General features: G+C 40.0%; 1 protein-coding gene across 1 annotated transcript in view; it reads left to right on the forward strand.

Annotated features, from left to right (window-relative positions):
* The window catches only part of LOC110502464 (protocadherin-15-like), a 278,820-nt gene that overhangs the window by 55,181 nt on the left and 199,983 nt on the right, over positions 1-23,656 (forward strand). The window contains exons 5-9 of the mRNA XM_021580491.2: positions 10,759-10,919; positions 11,630-11,785; positions 13,577-13,696; positions 13,805-13,915; positions 23,009-23,179. Of these exons, the coding sequence (XP_021436166.2) occupies positions 10,759-10,919; positions 11,630-11,785; positions 13,577-13,696; positions 13,805-13,915; positions 23,009-23,179 (719 nt within the window). The remainder of the gene's footprint in view (positions 1-10,758; positions 10,920-11,629; positions 11,786-13,576; positions 13,697-13,804; positions 13,916-23,008; positions 23,180-23,656) is intronic.

A 23,656-nucleotide genomic window follows, 5' to 3' on the forward strand; every position in this document is an offset into this window, starting at 1 on the left:
GTCAAAAAAGCACAGCAACTCTTTATTACAGACATACATCTCTCCCTTTTTAAAACCATTGCATCTATATGTTTTGACCATGACAGTTTACAATCTAAGGTAACACCAAGTAATTTAGTCTGCTCAAATTTAGTCTGCTCAGCATGTTACATGTAAAACCACAGGAGAAAACTCCTTATAACATTTACCCCACACAGAAATTAAAACAAAGCTCTCCCTCGCCGTCCATTTGACAAATCTGACCATAACTCTATCCTCCTGATTCCTGCTTACCAGTAAAAACTCAAACGGAAGTGTCCTTATTTAGTGGATGCTAAACTACAGGATTGTTTGGCTAACGCAGATTGGAATATGTTCCGGGATTCATCCGATGGCATTGAGGAGTTTCATTAAGAGCATCGACGATGTCATCCCCACAGTGACCGTACGTACATATTCCTACCAGACACCATGGATTACAGCCAACATCTGCACTGAGCTAAAGGGTAGAGATGCCGCTTTCAAGGAGTGGGACATTAATCCGCAAGTTAAAAATAATTCTCTCTACGCCCTTCGACGAACCATCTAACAGGCAAAGCGTCAATGCAGGACTAAGATCGAATTGTACTTCACTGGCTCTGAGCAGGGATTGCAAACTATCATGGATTATAAAGGGAAATCGAACCTTGAGCTGTCCAGTGACGTGAGCCTACTAGATGAGCTAAATGTCTTCTAGGCTCGCTTTAAGGAAAACAACATTAAACCATGCATGAGAGCACCAGCTGTTCCTGACGACTGTGATCACATTCTCCGTAGCCGATGTGAGTAAGACCTTTAAAGAGGTTAATATTCACAAGGCAGCAGGGACAGACAAATTACCAGGACGCATGCTCAGAGCATGCGCTGACCGACTGGAAAGTGTATTCACTGACATTATCAACCTCTCCCTGAACCAGTCTGTAATACCTACATATTTCAAGCAGACCACCATAGTCCCTGTGCCCAAAAACGCCAAGGCAACCTATCTAAATGACTATGCTGTAGCACTCACATCTGTAGCCATTCATAGCTAAACATTTCTAGATATGACTCCCAGACTCTGGTGTTTGTGTTCACTCAATATATAAACCACAATGTCTGATGAGATTAGCGAAAGTATAGTCAGGTTAGCAGGTTAGCTTGTACCAAACAATCAGTCTGTTTGTGTGGGGAGAAATGGAGGGAAATGTCCTGATGTGGCAATAGCTCGTAGGCACATCGTCACAACAAAGAATAGTGGCGAAGCTCATGGGCTAATAGTGAAGCATAACAGTGTGAATTTATAAAAATAATATTGGTCTGTCAATATGCACTTATATCTCTTGAGCAATGGGATTCAATGGCACTTCCTGTCTCTTGCTACAACTTTGTTAACTAAAACAAATTGCATCATCATGTGAAGGAAGCAAGGAAGGAAGAGTTTGTGCAGATGAAAATAATATCGTGGAGATGAGAAGTATAACTTCTTTGTCGTGGGTTCAGATAGTGGTAATAAGCCCAAATAGAAGTGACAAGGTATGTTGCAGAGGAATTGTTAAGAAGCTCATTGCCATCCATGGAGCAGCTGTAGCAAGGCAGAGGCTGAAACAAGTCCAGCTTCAGCAGCCTTGATCTCTCCAGTCAAGGCTTAGGTATAGAAAATAATCACAAAATCCTCCCTGTTGTGACGAGAGAGAGAGAGAGAGAGAAAGAAAGAATGAGGGGGAGCATAGAGAGAGAGAGAGAGAGAGAGAAGAACGGAGTGGGAGCATGGAGAGAATGAGAGATGGTGAAAGAGAGAAAGTGATAGAGATGGAGGGAGGGCGAGAGAAAGAGAATAAGAGAAAGAGAGAACAGAGAGAACTTGTTTTTCATCTGCATTCTCCTTGAGATTGTATGTGTCTGCAGCAACATTTAACAGGCTTGCAATGTTGAGAGCACGTCTTAAATCGCGTTGTCAGAAGCTGTCAGGACTGAGAGTGTGAGTGGGCTTTACATACAACACAAAGCTAATCAGAAGGCTTTCACTCTCCATGCAGAATTAGCTTGCGGGATGCTCACAAGTTCCTTGAATATAGACCCTGTAGTGCTCATAAATGACCACTTTCAGGGATGTGAACATGTTTCGTGGAAAGTCGCTAATTAGACGCTAGGGGTGAAAGGAGATGTGGTGCAGAGGGAGATGCAGCTAATCTGGACACTATAAAATAATCTAATTCAGAAAATGTACGTAACAAGGGGATTATGCTGTCTACTAGAAATATAGCTGGTCTTTGAATGAATCCTTTAATGCAATGAAGTTGTTTAGGTTTTGAACTCACCCTTTCATCTTGGGCCTTGTGTTTACTGAAAGTTTGCCGAAACAATAGAAATGTCAGGTTCTGGTATGGTCTGTTGCTCAATTCACCTGTTTTGCATTGACCCATTTAATTTGGAGGATTTTCACTTGTTTCCTGCTCTACACACAGTTGGCTACTAAAACAGCAGTTCCCTGATATTTTCTTCTCATTTGGCTCTGTAGTTATAGTTTACTTTTGGTGTTAATGTATAAACAGACAGATGACATCCCATTCTCAGTTGGAGGCAGTTACTTAGCACTCATGTAGGGTGCAGTGGGCATTGCTAGGTGGGTCCCTTAGCAGCTGGTGTGTGCTTGGGTGTGTGCGTGCATTTGTTTGTGTGTGAGGCTGAGGGTCAGCGAACCAGGGTCAAGCTGAGAGAACTCACATTCAATTGCAGAGCCTTCATAAAGTTTTCCTACTTTTTGAGTTATTCCACATTTTGTCAAAATGGATTTAATTGATTTTGTTCCTCACCCATCTACACAAAATATCCCCTAATGAAAAAGTGAAAACATGTTTTTATAGATGTTTCCACATTTTCGGAAAATTTAATACAGAAATGTTTAATTTACACAAGTAATCACACCTCTGAGTCAATACTTTGTAGAAGCATCTTTGGCAGCGATTAAAGCTGTGAGTATTTCTGGGTATGTCTCTAAGAGCTTTTCAAAATTCTTCAAGCTCTGTCAAATTGGTTGTTGATCATTGCTGGACAACTATTTTCAGGTTTTGCCATTCATTTTCAAGTAGATTTAAGACAAAACTGTAACTCGGACCCTCACGGTCTTCTTAGTAAACAATGCCAATGTTCATTTGGCCTTGTGTTTTAGGTATCCTGTTGAAAGTTGAGTTAATTTCCCAGTATCTGGTGGAAAGCATACTGAACCAGATTTTCCTCTAGAATTTTGCATTATGCTTAGCTATATTCTTTTTCTTTTTTATCCTGAAAAACTCCCCAGTCCTATGCTTGAAAATATGAAATCCCTAAGCGGTTTCCTCCCTCTCCGGCAACTGAGCTAGGACTGTATATTTGTAGTGACTGGGTGGATTGATACACCATCCAAGTGTAATTAATAACCTGACCAATGCCTGCTTTTTTAACATTTCTACCCATCATCAGATAGGTGCCCTTCTTTGCAGGGCAATTGAAAACCTCCCTGGTCTTTGTGGTTGAATCTGTGTGTTGAAATACACTGCTCAACTGAGGGACTTTACAGACAATTGTACAGTGCCTTGCGAAAGTATTCGACCCCCTTGAACTTTGCGACCTTTTGCCACATTTCAGGCTTCAAACATAAAGATATAAAACTGTATTTTTTTGTGAAGAATCAACAACAAGTGGGACACAATCATGAAGTGGAACAACATTTATTGGATATTTCAAACTTTTTTAACAAATCAAAAACTGAAAAATTGGGCGTGCAAAATTTTTCAGCCGCTTTACTTTCAGTGCAGCAAACTCTCTCCAGAAGTTCAGTGAGGATCTCTGAATGATCCAATGTTGACCTAAATGACAAATGATGATAAATACAATCCACCTGTGTGTAATCAAGTCTCCGTATAAATGCACCTGCACTCTGATAGTCTCAGAGGTCCGTTAAAAGCGCAGAGAGCATCATGAAGAACAAGGAACACACCAGGCAGGTCCGGATTTGGATACAAAAAGATTTCCCAAGCTTTAAACATCCCAAGGAGCACTGTGCAAGCGATAATATTGAAATGGAAGGAGTATCAGACCACTGCAAATCTACCAAGACCTGGCCGTCCCTCTAAACTTTCAGCTCATACATGGAGAAGACTGATCAGAGATGCAGCCAAGAGGCCCATGATCACTCTGGATGAACTGCAGAGATCTACAGCTGAGGTGGGAGACTCTGTCCATAGGACAACAATCAGTCATATATTGCACAAATCTGGCCTTTATGGAAGAGTGGCAAGAAGAAAGCCATTTCTTAAAGATATCCATAAAAAGTGTCGGTTAAAGTTTGCCACAAGCCACCTGGGAGACACACCAAACGTGGAAGAAGGTGCTCTGGTCAGATGAAACCAAAATTGAACTTTTTGGCAACAATGCAAAACGTTATGTTTGGCGTAAAAGCAACACACCATCCCCACTGTCAAACATGGTGGTGGCAGCATCATGGTTTGGGCCTGCTTTTCTTCAGCAGGGACAGGGAAGATGGTTAAAATTGATGGGAAGATGGATGGAGCCAAATACAGGACCATTCTGGAAGAAAACCTGATGGAGTCTGCAAAAGACCTGAGACTGGGACGGAGATTTGTCTTCCAACAAGACAATGATCCAAAACATAAAGCAAAATCTACAATGGAATGGTTCAAAAATAAACATATCCAGGTGTTAGAATGGCCAAGTCAAAGTCCAGACCTGAATCCAATCGAGAATCTGTGGAAAGAACTGAAAACTGCTGTTCACAAATGCTCTCCATCCAACCTCACTGAGCTCGAGCTGTTTTGCAAGGAGGAATGGGAAAAAATTTCAGTCTCTCGATGTGCAAAACTGGTAGAGACATACCCCAAGCGACTTACAGCTGTAATCGCAGCAAAAGGTGGCGCTACAAAGTATTAACTTAAGGGGGCTGAATAATTTTGCATGCCCAATTTTTCAGTTTTTGATTTGTTAAAAAAGTTTGAAATATCCAATAAATGTCGTTCCACTTCATGATTGTGTCCCACTTGTTGTTGATTCTTCACAAAAAAATACAGTTTTATATCTTTATGTTTGAAGCCTGAAATGTGGCAAAAGGTCGCAAAGTTCAAGGGGGCCGAGTACTTTCGCAAGGCACTGTATGTGTGGGGTACAGCGATGAGATATCATGTAAAAAAAACAATGTTATACACTATTATTGCACATAGATTGAGTCCATGCAACTTGTAATGTGACTTGTTAAGCAAATTTTTCTCTTTAATTTATTTTGGCTCACCATAACAAAGGGGTTATTGACAATACTTATTGACAAAATATTTCAGCTTTTCATTTTCATTTATTTGTAAAAATTTCAAAAACACATTCCACTTTGACATTATTGTGTATTGTGTGTGGGCCAGTGACAAAAAAATCCATATTTAATTAATTTTAAATTCAGGCTCTAACACAACAAAATGTGGAAAAAGTGAAGTGGTGTGAATACTTTCTGAATGTACTGTATATGTGTCACGAATCCTAACGAAGGTAGCTCCTCTTCCTGTTCGGGCGGCGCTCGGCGGTCGTTGTCACCTGTCTACTAGCTGCCACCGATCCCTTTTCCCTTTTCTGTTGGTTTTGTTTTATAGGTTTCACCTGTTTCTTGTTTAGGTTTTTAGTTGGGCTATTTAAGCCGGTGCAGGCGGGCACATTTTTCCACTGATTTTATGTGTGGTAGTGTGTTTCGTGTTGGGTTTTTCTCTGGACTAGTTAGGTCCTGTTTTTGGACAAATCGTGGATGTGCGCACGGCATTTGCATGTACGATTTTCCCTGTGCCGAAATAAAAGCACTATTCTGTACCTTCTGCCTCCTGCGCCTGACTATGCACCCACTACGCCGGAGTGCGTCACAATATGAATTTAAATGGGAATCTGTGATTAATACTTCAATTTTGGGATTTTTAATTAGATTATATATACAATTTATTCTTACAGATTATAATTATGAGCTATCCCACTGGTAAAAAAAAGAAAATCTACTTTTTTATATCATAGATGGTCAGTTTTTGCCTTCATTGCCTTCATAACTGAATTTAAGAGTGGTAACATGTATCTTGCCCCATCTCTCAGCTCTTTACCAAAATATTGACTGGGTGGAGCTTGTTTTTGTTTGAACAGCAGATTGCCCCTTTAACTTACACATAAGGTAATATTGGTGTCAGTTACACCAAGGACAGCCTGTGTACTTTAGCATGCCACTTTGTTATCTTAAAGGGGTTTTGACACGTGTACTTTTAATGTAATTTTATACAGTGAGGATGCCCCACTGTATATAACAAATGCTTGAGGTCACGCATGTTTTTGATGTAACTTTTAAACGGCTTAATACCAATCTCTGCTATGTGTGAACTGTATGAGGGTTTTTGTCTTTGCGTGTATAAATGTGCCTTTGTCTACAATACATAACCTATTCTATTTGTCTTTTGGTGCAGCTTTGCTCACTCTCCCCATTCACACCTGGTTGATGGGTGCTAAAGGGAATTCACCAGACAGAGGAGCCAAACCCAAGCCACATTTTATCAGACACAGAGTTTGATCCACCGTGTCTGTGAGAGAGTCAAATCTTACTTCAGACACGACGTCTTATACAAGACGACTGGTCTTGAAAAGTCAAAGTATTGGATTGTTTCTTACAGCATGGTCTTTTTTAGTGGATTGAGGACACGCATTACTTTTCTATTCAGGTTCTTGCTGCTTGTTGCGTGGAACATATCATGTTTAATGGATTATTTTAAAGATCAAACAAAATTAAACCTGGTCTCGGTTGGACTTCAGAACACAACAAGTTAAGTGCTTATTGATTAGTACTTTTTTTGCTAATCTTTAGATTTTTTCCCCACTAACTTCAAAGCCTTTTGTAAAACTCAGCGTCTATACTATAATTATCCAGGGATTGATTATATTGGTTCAAAGTCTAAGATATCATGAGACCAGACAGTCAGTTATGAGTCATCAAGGCTCACACCTTATGAAAGGTATTATCTTTAATATATCTTCAATATCTACCAAACTCACGCAAAGGCAATGACTGTCCTTTGCACCTGGCCTATCAATTAGAGAAAATGGTCTATATTAACTTTGAATTGCATACCTATTGTTTGAAACATAACCATATAATCTCTAGTGAAGTACATTTCCACCTACATACCTTCCTATAGCTTCTGAAATATACATCTATCTGATTTTCAGTATCAGCCCTGTCTGGCAGCATGATTCTGGGATGCTGTAAAGTGTCTTTTGATATTTGGAATAAAAGTGGGCTGGTCACACAAGTCTGGAATAGATGACATGCTCAGGAGGTGAAGTGGTCAGTGGAGAATGACCCTGTCTTTGAGTAGAATCAAACAGGGTTCTTCGGTTTGTCCCCATAGGGGAACCCTTTTTGATGCTGGGTAGAACCCTTTGCAAATGGTTCTATCTACAACCTTCTATGTAGGGTTCTTCAATGAACCCTCTGTATATGATTCTACCTAGAACCCTTTGTGAAGGGTTCTGCCTAGAACCCTCTATAAAGGGTTCTACTGAGAACACTTTTATCTTTGCAGGGTTCTTCCTAGAACCCTTTATGAACGTAATTGGAGCAGTAAAAATCATTATTTTGTCATACCCGTGGTATACGGTCTGATATTACATTTTTTTTATTTTTTTTATTTTACCTTTATTTAACCAGGCAAGTCAGTTAAGAACAAATTCTTATTTTCAATGACGGCCTGGGAACAGTGGGTTAACTGCCTGTTCAGGGGCAGAACGACAGATTTGTACCTTGTCAGCTCGGGGGTTTGAACTCGCAACCTTCCGGTTACTAGTCCAACGCTCTAACCACTAGGCTACCCTGCCGCCCCAACATGGTTGTCAGCCAATCAGCATTCAGGGCTAAAACCACCCAGTTTATAATAAGATTTTGTATACTCTGTGTATATCATAAGGCCTTTCTTTGAGGGCCTAGTTATACCCTAACACAGTGGTGTTGGTGATCTCCTGGTTTACTGGCCACACCAGGCCTGCAAATCACAAAATGTTGGCTTGCAAGATGATGTGTAATTTCTATTGAATCCAGCCAGAGTTAGGATATCCAACAATTGGATGTGTTAATCACCCACATCCTGCATTCAGAATGAGTGCCAGGGTAGGGAAGACTGATTACTGAGACTACCTCAATCATCTTAACTGGAACAACCATCTCAGTAACAGCTACAATAAATCCAATTACTAAGAGATTGGGTTAGTTTCGAAAATGGTATGTTATTTATCTTTGTGTAGCATAACTTTAATCAACCAATCAATGTACATTCAAAAACACAGATTTTACAGTAAAACAAACAATTCTGAAAATATCCCTGCAATAGAGCTTGCTGAGAAATATTATATATGGTTCTATGTAGAACCCTTCTTGCCTTCCAAATAATCCTGATTGCCTTCCAAAGAATCATAAAAAAAACTTTCTTCAAAAAATGGTTCTTAGGATGTTGAAGGTTCTAGGTAGAACCCTTTGCTTTATAAATAACCATTGTCTTCCAAAAAGGGTTCTTCTGGTCAAAACGGTTCTTGGTATAACCCATCCTTCCGCAAATAACCCTTTTGGAACCCTTTTTTCTAAGAGTGTGGAGAGAAACCATTAGGTGGAAAGTTTCTGTGGGAAGGCCTCTCACCCCTTGCAGAAGTTTACTTTATCTTGTGTGAAAGTGTCAACAGTACCTCTTTCCTTTGTGAGTTTTGTAAGTATTAGATTGAGAGAGTAAGTGACTAAGTGCTTTATGTTTGGGCTGGTGTTAAGCATAATGGGCAGTCTGTGTCATGGCTGGATAGGCTGCGTTTCCACTGTCAAAATTTGTGCCATAACTTGTTGAGGATAGGGGGCAGTATTTTCACTTTGGATGAATTGGGTGCCCATAGTGAACTGCATCCTACTCTATCCTAGATTGCTAATATATGCATATTATTATTACTATTGGATAGAAAACACTCTGAAGTTTCTAAAACTGTTTGAATTATGTCTGTGAGTATAACAGAACTCATAGGGCAGGCAATCTTCCAAACAAGAAGTGAAATTCTGAATGTGTAAAGTATTTACATTTATTCTAAACAACTGGTTCCTCGTCTGGTTCTATTCTCTGCTCCTGGGTCCTACCTCACCTCGTCACAACTTCCATAGTCTGCTTTGTTTTAATATTATATGCACATGGGAAGCAATTACTGTGTCTGCCTATTTAAAACAAGTTGTTGTTTAGTTTTGTTTAGAATTTGATTAGAATTAATCGCTCTCTTTTTAGTGAATTTAGTCTTGCTTATTGACAACATTTGGCTCGTCCATGCTTGGCCATAATGCCATTTGCAGTAGGCCTATCCTCTATATAAGTGAGAATGCTAGGCATATATTTCAACATTGAAGCCATGCAATTACTTACAACAATGTGGACTGCAAACATGTTCAAGTTAACATATTTAGCAAAGATTGGATAGGTCCACATTTTGATTCTGTAAGCTGTTTAACAACCTATAACAGACTAACATCGGAATTGGAGTTGATTACAAGGCAATACATAAAAGACCGTAAGTACACAACTTGAAGCAACCATATATTTAGCCATGGCGCATGTTCTGATTGGCCACAACTTGTTTATTCATCAAAACCAAGCCAACTGCGCCGATAATTGTGCTTGTGAAAATACCAAAAATATTTCTGACATACCCCGAACCTATAACACTACTGCCCAGCGCTTAGATTGACCATTGCGTTAGGTTCGTTAAAATAGAGCCCTAGATGGTAAGGGCCTTTGCCTGTCTTAGTCTCTCTAGACAATTGAAGCGTAATTAACTTTAGAAAGCAACAAGGCTCCCTCTCCCTCCCCAGTAATATTATTTGTAATATTATCAGCAGTTATGACCTAAATATTCCAAAAAGATTTCCCTCTGAAGTTACTGAAGTTTAAAAATGATAGCGTGCTACACTGTAATTAAAACATCCATAAAGATACACACCATCCCATTTAATTTTATAGCTAAATTATCTGCTTGCATCTATGTGCTAGTGTAGTGAGGCAAGTGTTAAACTCAGTACATTACATATGTAGTTTGCCAGCATATGGCTTGGTTCAGGGTTCTGTAACTACGTTAATTTTAACCTCATGTGGATACTGCACATGCCTTGCTACAGACGGCGAGCAAAATGACTTCTGATCATATGTATTTTGTCTTGCAAAAATGTTAGAAAAGGTGACTGCACATCAACAAGGTCAGAATGTGTTGTGGTGTAGTACTGATACCATAACAAGCATGCCAATCAACCAAGGCACAATTGGTTGGATTCCTCTAGCCAATGCCAAGGCCAAAATTCCAATGCTGTGTTTCTGTTTAGTCCTCGAGTGCTGCAATGTCAGATTCGAATCATTCCAATTGTGATTAAAAGGCAAGGATGCAATTCATCCGAAACTTAAGAGTGGCTCTTGAGGAAAATAATTTGGTAATGCCTGGTGCTAGCCCAAATGACCCTTTCTCTGCAAAGGGATTTAGATGTTTTAGAGAGTAAACCGTGATCATTATGCTGCTGTGTAACATGACTGTTGTTTGAGGCGTGGTGCTTGTAACACAATGGTTGAAGGTTTGATTTTTGCATGGGCTACAGACTGAGCATAAATGTGTTAAATAGATGTAAGTTGCAAAGTATAAAACAAATGTGTGCAAAATTACAATATATCATAATATGTTACTTCTGTGCAGGTACAGTTATAGTGAAAAATATGCAGATCAATGGGAGAGCAGAGGACCCAGGCAGGACCATCTCTCTGACCCTGCTGGACAATTACGCCTACTGGGTCATCCTGGACCCCCTCAGACAGAGACTGTTCCTCAACAGCACCGGACGCGTCCTGGACAGAGATGTGAGTATGGACCCGGCCCCAGGTTGGGTTGGGATAATGTCGTTTGTAGAGGGTCTCGCTAAGAAATGTTGGCAAACACAAGCCTACTAGACGTACAGTACTATGAAAAGCATTTTCCCCCTTTATAATTTTCTCTACTTTTGCATGTTTTTAATACTGAATATTATCAGATATTCAACCAAAACCTAATATTAGATAAAGGGAACCTGTGTGAGCAAATAACACAACAATGACATACTTATTTCATTTATTTCATAAACAAAGTTATGCTACACCCAATGTCCCTGTGTAAAAAAGTATACTCTCAATAACTGGTTTGGACACCTTTAGCTGTAATGACACCATCCAAACACTTCCTGCAGTTGTTGATCAGTCTCTCACATCACTGTGGAGGAATGTTGGTCCACTCTTCCATGCAGAACTGCTTTAACTCAGTGACATTTATTTTCAAGCATCAACTGCTCATTTCAAGTCCTGCCACAACATCTCAATTGGGATTAGGTCTGGACTTGACAAGGCCATTCCAAAACGTGTAGACTTGTTTGTGGGTTTTGGATCTACTGAGGTAAATGGCTTTGGAGCAGTGTGCCAATGTATTTTTCTACAGTGATTACATAATCCAGAGTTTATTGATCGTTTTATTGATTGATGAATTGGTTGATTTACAGTTCCTCCTTTTCTCCCTTTCTCTCTTTCTTTCTTGCCTTTAGCCCCCCTCATATATCTCTACCGTCGTGGTGAAGGTCCAGTGCACCAATGAGCTGGTTGGGACAGTGATTCTCCACGAGGTCCGCATTGTAATCAGGGACAAAAATGACAACACGCCTCGCTTTCAACAGCAGCACTACTATGTAGCCGTCAACGAGGTGAGCGAAAGCGCGAGTTACTACAACAATTATTGCTTTTTTCTTTAGTGAGCATTTCTTTATCCCCAGGGTAAGTCACAACCTGATTCCTCAAATGAGGTTTGAAAGTCATCATGACCATTCCAGCAGTCAACAAAGCCCAGATGACTTACAGAAAGGGACTCCTACTGTAGTAGATTCACACTTCATTCTTTGAAATACAAAGAATGGTCCAGGTTTGGTGATCATTTAAATGAAGGATCTACCTGATTAAACAGTCAAAGCATTTTTGATGTTGGCACAGTGAAATAGAGTGTAGACTACTCTGTAGCAACAGGGGGATTCTGTATTTCTATTTTGTTGATACGCCTTCAGCACGGAGACAGAGTAATACATGACAACAGCTATTATACGCATGTTAAGCAGAAGGTTCCCAGGATAATAGAACAATAGCTGATCCTCAGATCTTCAGAATATCTGTTCATTCTCTAGTGCATGAAATTGCTCAGTGGCACGCTAGTTTGCATGTTCCCAGTGAATCATGGGGATCCTGTCTGTGTGCTCTGCGTGCTATAGATGTCATATTCCCTGTGTGCACCCGCAAGCTCAACAATGATGCTTTTGACTAACAGCATCAGCTCAGTATGTGTGTGTGCACGTGTGCTTGTACATGCGCATGCATGTAAATGCGTGCGTGCGTGTGTGTGTTTTTCTATTTGATTTAAGACAAAGTGATAGCTGTGTGAGTCAATACTTTTGTTACCATTCCAGACAGAGAGAACAGTGGAATATCAAATGTTATTTTGTGTTAGGCATCACTGTGTTTAGAAATTTAAAATCTGTCTTATCAAAATCAGTCAGTGATATCCACACCTATATCTACACCTATACAAATTGACTTTTGGTTGCATTTTGCAGTACTATTTTTAGCATAAATTATTAGGATTAATTTGACCAAAAAGGTCTGCAGAAATGAACAAACAAGCAAATTATGTGGATATTTGCATACTCCTTTGAAGATTGATTTTAATCTCCTACTTTTGCAGATACTGTATATCTCATTCTGAAATTACCATGGTTCTCCTCCGTCAGAGACCCCAGCTGTCAAAGGGAAATAGAAGTCATTTTATATTGTGTGTCACTGACAAAATCTCTAGTTATTTCTGTTTGTCTCTTTTCCAAAATGCCATCCCTGTACAACTACATTACATTAATGACACTAGACATTTGAGATGTCTTATTATTTCAGCTATCAAAACCAGATTTTGACATGACACCTATCAAGAGGCTCAGAGTCAGACATTGTGTTGTCAAGAGTAGACAACCATGACTGATGTCTACTTTGTTGACACTTCCTGTGTTTTATGTATTTCACAATGAGTGTGTGTTATTCCAGGAAACACTACTCCCTGAACAGCTATGAGTCAGACTCCGCTGCTGTCAAACCGCTCCTGAACTGAGCTGAACTCCCCTCGAGGCCCCTTTCTCTTCAGCATCTCTCTGAGTGGTTGTTATGGCTGTCAGTTGGGTGCAGAGACCCCCAGAGAAACACACATTCATGGCTGCTGATGACAATGTTTTCATTTCAAATCAGTTCATTCATTCACTCTTTCTATAGCATAACGACAAAGGTCTCAATTTCTCACTCTTCTGGCAGTATTTGGCCATCTTCTATTGAAGACACACTGTGTCCTTGTGAGTGTCCTTGTGACCTTGGGAGGGGTCAGTCATTTCTGTGAGATAGAGTTGTTACAATGTCCTGACAGAGTGACATGCCTGATGACGGTTTGCTCCCTCTATCTCTGCCTCCAGCTCACTCCTGCCGGGACCATCATATTCACAGGCTTTGGTGAAGACAATGGAGCCACAGACATCGATGATGGGCCTAACGGACAGATAGAATATGGCATCCAGTACAACCCCAATGACCCAGTACGTGGATGTAATGCTTTCTTACTGAAGACTGACTTATTTAGGTGGAACAATGTATGTTGTTAATGAAAACTATGAGTGTACACTCTCTCTCTCTCTCTCTATCAGGTGTCTAATGAAACTGTGGTTGTAGGGAATACTCTCTCTGGGTACATTGTTCTGGCTGAGAGACTAAACTACGAAGAGAGAACACGCTACCTGGTCATTGTTCAAGCCAACGTGAGACACTTTGCTATTTCCTTTGTTTGTTTGTGTGTAGATGCCAGAAGTGTGTAGGCGCATGACTGTGTGTTTGTGCATATTGCATATGAATGAATAAAATTGATCCTCTTGAAATTGTTTTTTGTAAATATTTTACTTGGTATTGACAGTGTAAAGCTTGATTGAATAATATTCTGAAAGAGTTTACGTTTTTTGCCCTGGCTAAGGTAATGGATTGGTGTTTTGCAAAAACACTCTGTCAGGCTTTTAATGTAACGCTGTTAAATTAAGAATTGTAATAGTAGAATGCACAAAATTTGGTGGTTTTCCTCTCATGTAATTAACCTGTCAGAAGTGTCCAGTTGAACAACTAGCCCATGTTAGCTAGGTAGGTAAGTTATGCCAACCAGCTATCTAAATCTTGTAGTTAACATGGCCAGATTATGTGCCCATGTGGCCCTCTATAAACATACATGAAACATGGTGTCGCGAGGTGGGGGTTTGCTACTACACCAATTCATGACAATATCCATCCGAACCTTTGCCACCTAGGAATTTTGAGTGACTGGGCCTTCTCAAATAGTAGTTAAATACCCCTGGTTTATGGACCTCTTTTTGTCCAAATCGTTTAGATTGGGTAAATTAGTAATCGTTACTTAGATTGGTGGATGCTTCTTTAAGTTTGCCATCACCAGACAAAACAAAACCTTACTAGTTAGCTATCTGTTATTACTCAAAGGAAAATGTACGCAATTGGAAGAAGATGATTTCTCGTTGGCAATTATAGTACATCTTTTGCAAACTGTTTATCCATAAATTAAATCATCAGCCTCTAGAAGCTTTGATTATTTGACTGTTTTGAATGAATTGCTTGACAGACAAATATGTCTAGTTATGGAATAAAAGTGGCATAATTATACTTGCTTGTGAGTTATTAGACTATTTTGATGGTTGTACATTGCTGGCCTTAATCTAATGTTTTAAACGTTTATGGTTCTACAGAGGAAACAAAGATACACAGCAATGAGTAAACAGAGCATTTAATTAAAGTAGACAGTTAAATAATGGCATAAGAAGATATACATTATGGCTGTATTATACATAGACTAGTTTAACATATACTGTAAGTCAGAGGTGTGGACTCGAGTCACATGACTTGGACTTGAGTCACAAATATGATGATTTTAGAATCAAAAACACTGCGCTTGCAGTGGGAGATGGCTTGAAAGAAACAAAAATGATAACTCCTTCTATTTCAAAGTTATCAAAAATCAGCTCACTGCTGCATACAAGCACAACATTCAAAGACGTGTTTGAGGCTGAATTTGGGGAAAGAGGCATCCCTGCCACTGTCAACACAAGATGGAACTCAACACTGAGACAAGTGAAGGCAGTTATCCAGTGTTACCATCTAAAGCTATGTCATGTTCTAGAAAAGGCACAAGGAGTTGTTGTTCACAGTATGGGAGTGGAACAAGTTGCAGGCACCATCTTCCCCCAGAAAGTGACAGGGTCACAATCACCAGCCTGCTCCTTCAAACCCACATTTTCTTGCAGCTCAATCAACTTCATTTGCAGTGATGCAAAATCTACCAATCTGAAGATCTGTTTTGCTTCTTTTGACAACTTTGTCATGTTTATGACCAAGAAGAGGTTCTGGATGAGCAGCAGCAGTTCTCTTCCAACAGTGAAGTTATCAAAGCGATCCTTGTTATCGAAGTTATCGATCAGCTTCTGGGTGAAATCATCATGGTTGGAGACATCTGTGTCTCCCTGTGTTTACACCAGAAGATTGGGGAAGTGGACAAGTTCTCCCTGGAGATCCTTCTTGAAAACCTCACATTTCTTCTGTAAAGCCTGGACTGCTGTTATATCACACACTGTGTTGTCCCGTCTCTACAGCTTAACATTCAGCTGATTAAGGCGTGATGCAATGTATGTCAAAAATACAACTGTTTCCATCTTCTACTCATCTTCCAAAAACTCAGAAAACTGAGTTGCCTAGTCACTATTTTGCTCTGATAGGAAAGTTTTGATTTCCTCCTGTATGGCCCTAAAGCATTCCAAAACCCGGCCTTTGTTGAGCCATCTGTTGTGCAGTAGTATGCCTCAGAATGCCTTGTAACAGGCTGTGTTGCTCTCAAAAAGTTAATCAGTTTCATCATTGTTTTCATGACCTCAGAATACTATTTTCCAAGACACAGGAGAGATATGATTTCAGGTCAGGGTGGTCCTCTTTCAAACGTGCCACCAGTCCCCTCCCTCTTCCTATCATGGCTGGAGCTCCATCTGTGGTGAGGGAGACCACTGACTTCAGATCTAACCCACTTTTAGTCAGCATCCCTTTGATGGGATACGTCTGATCGAATTTATTATGCCTGGTGTCATAATGTCACGTCAAGCCTTGAGAGATAGAGAAATCATGAGCAGATGGGCTCCCACATTTTTTCAGCATGTTTTTAAAAAAAAAACCTACAACTTGATTTTGGACAAAATAACCTGGAAGGATTCCTACTACCAAAGATTCTTATTTCCAAGGTCTATACAGCAAATGCTCTGGCAAACCAATGACCAGCAAACACCATTCAACCTGGCACTGAGTGAGTAATATTTAATATGAAGCTTCTTTTAAAGCCAAGAAGAAAGATAAATTACAATTAATTCAATAAGTAAATATTCTCCCAAGTGGGTGTGACACCTACTCCCGTTGCCTGCTGCTTTGCTGCTTGGATTCCACCTGGCGATTTGTTCACCGTCTGCCCTGGCCTGTCTCCCCCTGTTTGGTACAGGTAACCCCGCCACACACCCCCCTCTCTCCTAAGCTTTCGCTCGCCTCCAGCACACACTCACTGTTGGGGCGAGTGACTCTGAACTTGCAATGGCTAGCCCCAAATCGTCATATTTTTTTCTTGTGCTTTATGCTATTTGCCTCATGACTCCTGTGGGATTTGTTGACTATGAACTTGCTTGTTTACCCTACCGTGGGACAGACTATGTTTGTTCCCACACTCGAGAGTCTGACTCTCTATTGGTTCCACGGACACTTGTCCTCCAATCTTCATCTAACCACCTTTCGCCGGCTTTTGTATTATTTTTACCTGATGGAATTGCTGTACAATATGATCTTGTTGCCATCTAATGCACATTCAAATGTCATAAATGAACACTGCAGAGTTCTCCCTGTCGTCTGCTGTTCCCTGATTGTGTTACTGCTGATGATATCTGGAAATGTGCATGTACACCCTGGCCCATCTATGGTTGCTAGCCCCAATTCTGACTTGTGCTATGCTATATGCTTCACTGATTTCTGCTCTCATAAAAACCTGGGTTTTCTGCACATTAACCTTTGTAGCGCAGGCATTCCACTAGTGACCCACCTCGACAACATCTGGTGAAATTGCAGAGCGCGAAATTCAAATGACAGAAATATAAATATTTAACATTCATGACAATACATGTGTTATACATCAAAATAAAGCTGAACTTCTTGTTAACTTCTTGTTAATCCAGCCTCTGTGTCAGATTTCAAAAATACCTGGCAGGTGCGCCACAAAAGTCAGAAATAGAGATATAATAAATGCCTTAGCTTTGAAGATCTTCTTCTGTTGGCACTCAAAGGTTCCAGCTACATCACAAATGGTCCTTTTGTTCGATAATGTCCTTCTTTATATCCCCAAAAACTCAGTTTAGCTGGCGCGCTTCATTCAATAATCCACCGGTTTCCCTCCTTCAAAATGCATACAAAATGAATCCCAAACGTTACCAATGAACTTATCCAAACAAATCAAACAACATTTATTATCAAACCTAAGGTAACCTAATACGTAAATAAATGATACAATTTAAGACGGGGAATCGCTATTGTCTTTACCGGAGATAAACAACAAGAACACATTCTCATCCACGCACAGCCAAAATGGGAGCCACTTAGAAAAACTACAATTTCTTGCTAATTTTTCCAAAAACAAGCCTGAAACTCTTTCTAAAGACTGTTGACATCTGGTGGAAGCCCTAGGAACTGCAATCTGGGAGGTTTTGGCCTCCTAATAAACATGAAAGCCATTGGAAACAGTGGTAGGCTGATTTTCTTTTTTTTATGGTTTGTCCTCGGGTTTTGCCTGCCATATCAGTTCTGTTATACTCACAGACATTATTTTAGAGTGTTTTAGAGTGTTTTCTATCCAAATATACCAATTATATGCATATCCTAGCTTCTGGGTCTGAGTAACAGGCAGTTTACTTTGGGAACGCTTTTTATCCGGACGTCAAAATACCTAAAATGTATAAATTGAAAGTGTGGGTTCATAGTTCCAATCCAGATGTGTTGGTCATTACTGAGACGTGAAGAAAGAGTTTTTTGAACACTGATGTTAACCTTTCTGGTTATAATCTTTTTCGACAAAAAGCAGATGTTCCAAAGGTGGTGGAGTGGCAATCTTTACCAAGGAACACCTTTAGTGCTTGGTTGTCTCCACCAAGTCTGTGGATTTAAAACCTCTAGAGGAACTCCTCCCCCCCGTTCAGCTCAAACCGTGGCGCATGGAACGCAAAAATATTCTTAGAAATATTTAACCTCCACACATTAACAAGTCCAATAGCTCAAATGAAAGATAAACACCTTGTTCATCTACCCAGCATGTCAGATTTTTTAAATGTTTTACTGCGAAAACACACCACATATTTATATTAGACCACCACCGAAACCAAGACAAGCGGCAGCCATTTTGTCCCAGAAAATATAAAATTATAAAAGCAGGATTAAAAAATAAATCATTCACTAACCTTTTGAAAATCTTCATCAGATGACAGTAATAGGACATGTTACACAGTACATTTTTTTTTTTTTCAATAATATGCCATATATATCCATAAATGTCCATTTACAATGAGCTCATGTTCAGAAATTACTCAAAAATGTCCGCAGGAAATCTAGGTAGCGCGGCAAGATAACGTAAATAGACATCATAAACTTTGGCTAAATATACATGTTCTATATATAGTTAGAAAGATACACTGCTTCTTTATGCAACCGCTTTGTTACATTTATTTTAACGTTACAGAAATCGCACACTATTCAATATGCTGAGACGGCGCTCAGATACAAGCTACATTTCTCCGTAATGTTGGAGTCAACAGAAACACAGATTTAAGTATAAATATTCCCTTATCTTCGATGGTCTTCGTTCAGAATGTTCTGGAAGGGTTCATACTTACCCAATACATCGTTTGGTTTCAAGTCTTGCGTCTTTGTATTAGCTACTGCTAATAACATCAGCTGAAATGCACCCAAAATGTCCTCTGGTCCGGAAAAGTTGCGCATCAAAACTTCAAAATTACATATATGTCGACTAAACAGGTCAAACTAAGTGCAGAAGCAAGCTTTATGATGTTTTTAACACACAAAACAAATTTCAATTCAACCGGGCATCGTTTGCTCTTCCCAGGAGTGCTGGAACAAAGGAATGGCTGTGACCAATTCGCGCCCTAACGCACAGGTTTTTTCTCGCGGCACTTACTCAAATCACTCCCATAGGGAGTGGCAGTGGCCCCCAGACTACCAACAGGCCACAGGAGGGAGGTAGACATATGGGAAATCAAGTGGTGCTAATTAGGCTAGTTTGCGCTCTCGAGTGGTGCAGCGGTCTAAGGTACTGCATCTTAGTGCAAGAGGCGTCACTATAGTACCTGGTTCGAATCCATGCTGTCGCACATCCGGCCGTGATTGGAAGTCCCATAGTGCTGTGCACAATTGGCCCAGCATCGTCCAGGTTTTGACGGAGTAGGCCATCATTATAAATAAGAATTTGTTCTTAACTGACTTGTCCAGTTAAATAAAGGTTGTAGGCCGTGCCTATTTCTCCTGGTCAGTAGCGGTGAGGAGTCCCTGACAAGGATTATGAATCGGACACTGTTATCCTACCTGTGATCATTATCAACATCATTATCCCAGAAACTAGACCAACTCCAACTTGCATTCCCCCCCCCTCCCAGCAGATCCACAGATGATGCAATCTCTATTGCACTTCACACTTCCCTTTCCCACCTGGACAAAATTAACACCTGTGTGAGATGCTATTCATTGACTACAGCCCAGCATTCAACACCATAGTGCCCTCACCATAGTTCCCATCACTAAGCTAGGGACCCTGGGACTAAACACCTCCCTCTGCAACTGGATCCTGGACTTCCTGACGGGCCGCCCCCAGGTGGTAAGGGTAGGTAACAACACATCTGCCCCGCTGATCCTCAACACTTGGGCCACGTCAGGGGGTGCGAGCTCAGTCCCCTCAAGTACTCCCTGTTCACTCATAACTGCACAGCCAGGCATGACTCCAACACCATCATTAAGTTTGCAGATGACACAACAGTGGTAGGCCTGATCACTGACAACGATGAGACAGCCTATAGGTAGGAGGTCAGAGACCTGACCGTATGGTGTATGGACAACAACCTCTCCCTCAACGTGATCAAGACAAAGGAGATGATTGTGGACTACAGGAAAAGGAGGACCCAGTACACCCCCATTCTTATCGACAGGGCTGTTGTGGAGCAGGTTGAGAACTTCAAGTTCCTTGGCGTCCACATCACCAACAAACGAACATGGTCCAAGCACACCAAGACAGCTGTGAAGAGGGCAAGACAAAACCTATTCCCCCTCAGGAGACTAAGGCATGGGTCCTCGGATCCTCACAAGGTTTTGTACAGCTGTACCATCGAGAGCATCCTGACAGGTTGCATCACTGTCTGGTATGGCAACTGCTCAGCCTCCGACTGCAAGGCACTACAGAGGGTAGTGCGTAAGGCCCAATACATCACAGAGGGCCAAGCGAAAAGGCCTCTAAACATCTTCTACCCCAAGCCATAAGATTCCTGAACATCTAATCAAATGTCAACCCAGACAACGTACGCTGCTGCTATTCTCTGTTATTTTCTATGCATAGTCACTTTAATAACTTTACCTACGGAAATATTACCTCAATTACCTCGACACCGGTGCCCCCGCACATTGACTATGATCTGTTGTCCCCTGTATGTAGCTCCACTATTGTTATTTTTACTGCTGTTTTTAAATTACTTGTTATTTTTATCTTACTTTTTTCAGGTATTTCATAAAACTGCATTGTTGGTTAAGGGCTTGTAAGTAAGCATTTCACTGTAAGGTCTACCTACACCCTTTGTATTCGGCGCATGTGACAAATAAAATTTGATTTGATTTTGACAGTATGATTACACAGGAGAAGAAGAAGAAAATGAAGACAGGAAAGGGGGATTGAGATAGGGAGAAGACAGAATGTCACAGAGACAGACAGACTAATATAAAGAGGAACAGAGGAAAGGGATTTATTTGCTTTATTTCCCCAGTAAATATGGATGACAGGGGCCTAAGCTGCTCCCAGAGATTTCATCTTACCTTTACCAATGTCAGAAGAGTTTAGAGGGAGAAGGACATGGCATTTTTCTTTCTTATTTTTCTAAGGGGTGGATCAGCTTAGTATTGCGGAAAGAATGTTGCTTCCGTCAATGTAATTGTTCTGCATCATTTCCAATCCCCCATATATTTTTGGGGTAAATATATATCCCATACACGCATGCATACATATACACATATACCTATATAGAGTAAACTAAAAAACACTTTGGCTTTTACCTTCAATTTACACATCTTATACACATTTTACAGACACAGTCTACTTTACAATAGTTCTCTCTTGTTTGTTCTTAGTCCTTCCTCTATTGCTGATGTCCATCCAGTTTGATTTCTAAATGTAACTGTGCTATTTCACAAAAGTTCTGAACCTATATACATTTTACAGATCCCGTATGTTTTACATTGTTTACAGTATCTTGTTATTAGTCCCACCCTTCAGCTCCATTCAACCCCTCCCATCTATCTCTTAACATCATCCATTTCGGATTTCTATTTGCCATATATTTTTCAACTGTGGTGTGATGCTTCACAAAATATTTGAACCTTTCTATTCTCATAGCTTCTACAGATTGTAAATTAAAAATAAACATTTTTGCTAAAATAATTATTATATTATTGATTGATTGACTATGGCTTTTCAAATCACCCAGTATTGCTATCTGTAGCATTAGTTCTAGGCAAATGTTGCAATTCTTCAGCCATTCCTGGACCTGTGACCAAAAATGAGCTACATATGGACAATACCAAAATAAATGCCTCCTCACAGCAGAATCTGCAGAGCTGGGAAGATTGTATCCCCCATATATATAACATTCTATTAGTTGCAATAATTTTGTATAGTAATTTAAATTAAAAATTAGAAGTTTTGAATCCGGCGTTGTTTTGCGTATCAATTCATAAACCATGTGCCATGGATTGGGTACATCGAAAATCTCTTCCCAACTATTTTGCAATTTATATGTCACAGCTGTCAGTTTATTGGTCCTTAAATGAAATTGTTATATGTTTTTATTTATCACACTTTTCTTTAACCATTTATGTTCTTTAATACAGGGCCGACATACAAGTTTCTTACCTTTTTCCCCTTCTACTTGCCTCTTCCATTTTTGTGGTAATGCTGCAATTACTTGGTTGTAATTTTGGGTAGAGCAGACATTTCCATATGTCTGTGTTAGCTGCATGGCAGGAGATGGCATTAATTGGACCTCTGCTGCTTATGTCAGGGTTAAATTATTGTGACAATGTGAAGTGCTGCTCAGAGAGTTTTGGGAGAAGGAAATTGCAAGAACATATACTGCAATTACTTTTATAATTTCTCGTGTGCATGTTCGTTTGTGTACTGTCTGTATATTGTTGTCCTTGAAAAAGGTAACTGTACACTTGCTTTCTAGAATCTGATGCCTTGAGTAAGGGTATGGGTATATGTCGAATATCTCTGAGTGTCTTAAGATGGTAAAGATGTAGGAAATTAGAGGGGTTGTTACAATTGATATTTGAAGTAGAGGTAGAGTGATGATGAAATGTATTTATCAAACTAAATGTTCAGTAAGTTTATGAAGTTGATCATGGAATTGAAAAGAGAAATAGGTCTCATGATTGATTGATTAATTTATATTGATTATATTTTAAAGTGTTATTCATTCATGGCTTTGTTAAATACAATGTTGACTTCCATCCGATAGGACCGTGCTCTGTACAATGCCAACAGGCGGACTACTACGACCACGCTGACCATAGACGTTCTGGATGGAGATGACCTGGGGCCTATGTTCCTGCCCTGTGTCTTGGTCAATAACACCCATGACTGCAACCCCCTCACCTACCGCATCACCATACCAGAGTTCACCCAACCGGTATGAACCACACTGTGAGGGGTGGTTTTACCATAGGCAAAACCCAGCAACAGACAGATATGATGAGCCACTAAAGTTTTACTTGGGAACTTACAGTGCCTTCAGGAAGTATTCATACCCCTTGACTTTTAGAAGCCTGAATTTAAAATTTATATTTTAATATTCATATTTTAAATTCATATTTTGTGTCACTGGAATACATACAATACCACATAATTTTAAAGTGGAATTACGTTTTTAGAAATGTTTACTAATAAATTAAAAATGAAAAGCTGAAATGTCTTCAGTCAATAAGTATTCAACCCCTTTGTCATGGCAAACCTAAATGAGTTCAATATTTGCCCATTATTCTTTTAAAGATTATTCAAGCTCTGTCAAGTTGGGGCCAAACTCCCTGCCACCCAGGACCTACAGTTGAAGTCAAATGTTTACGTACACTTAGGTTGGAGTCATTAAAACTTGTTTTCAACCACTCCA

This window comes from Oncorhynchus mykiss, chromosome 23 (assembly GCF_013265735.2).
Source record: "Oncorhynchus mykiss isolate Arlee chromosome 23, USDA_OmykA_1.1, whole genome shotgun sequence".
Lineage (NCBI taxonomy): Eukaryota > Metazoa > Chordata > Actinopteri > Salmoniformes > Salmonidae > Oncorhynchus > Oncorhynchus mykiss.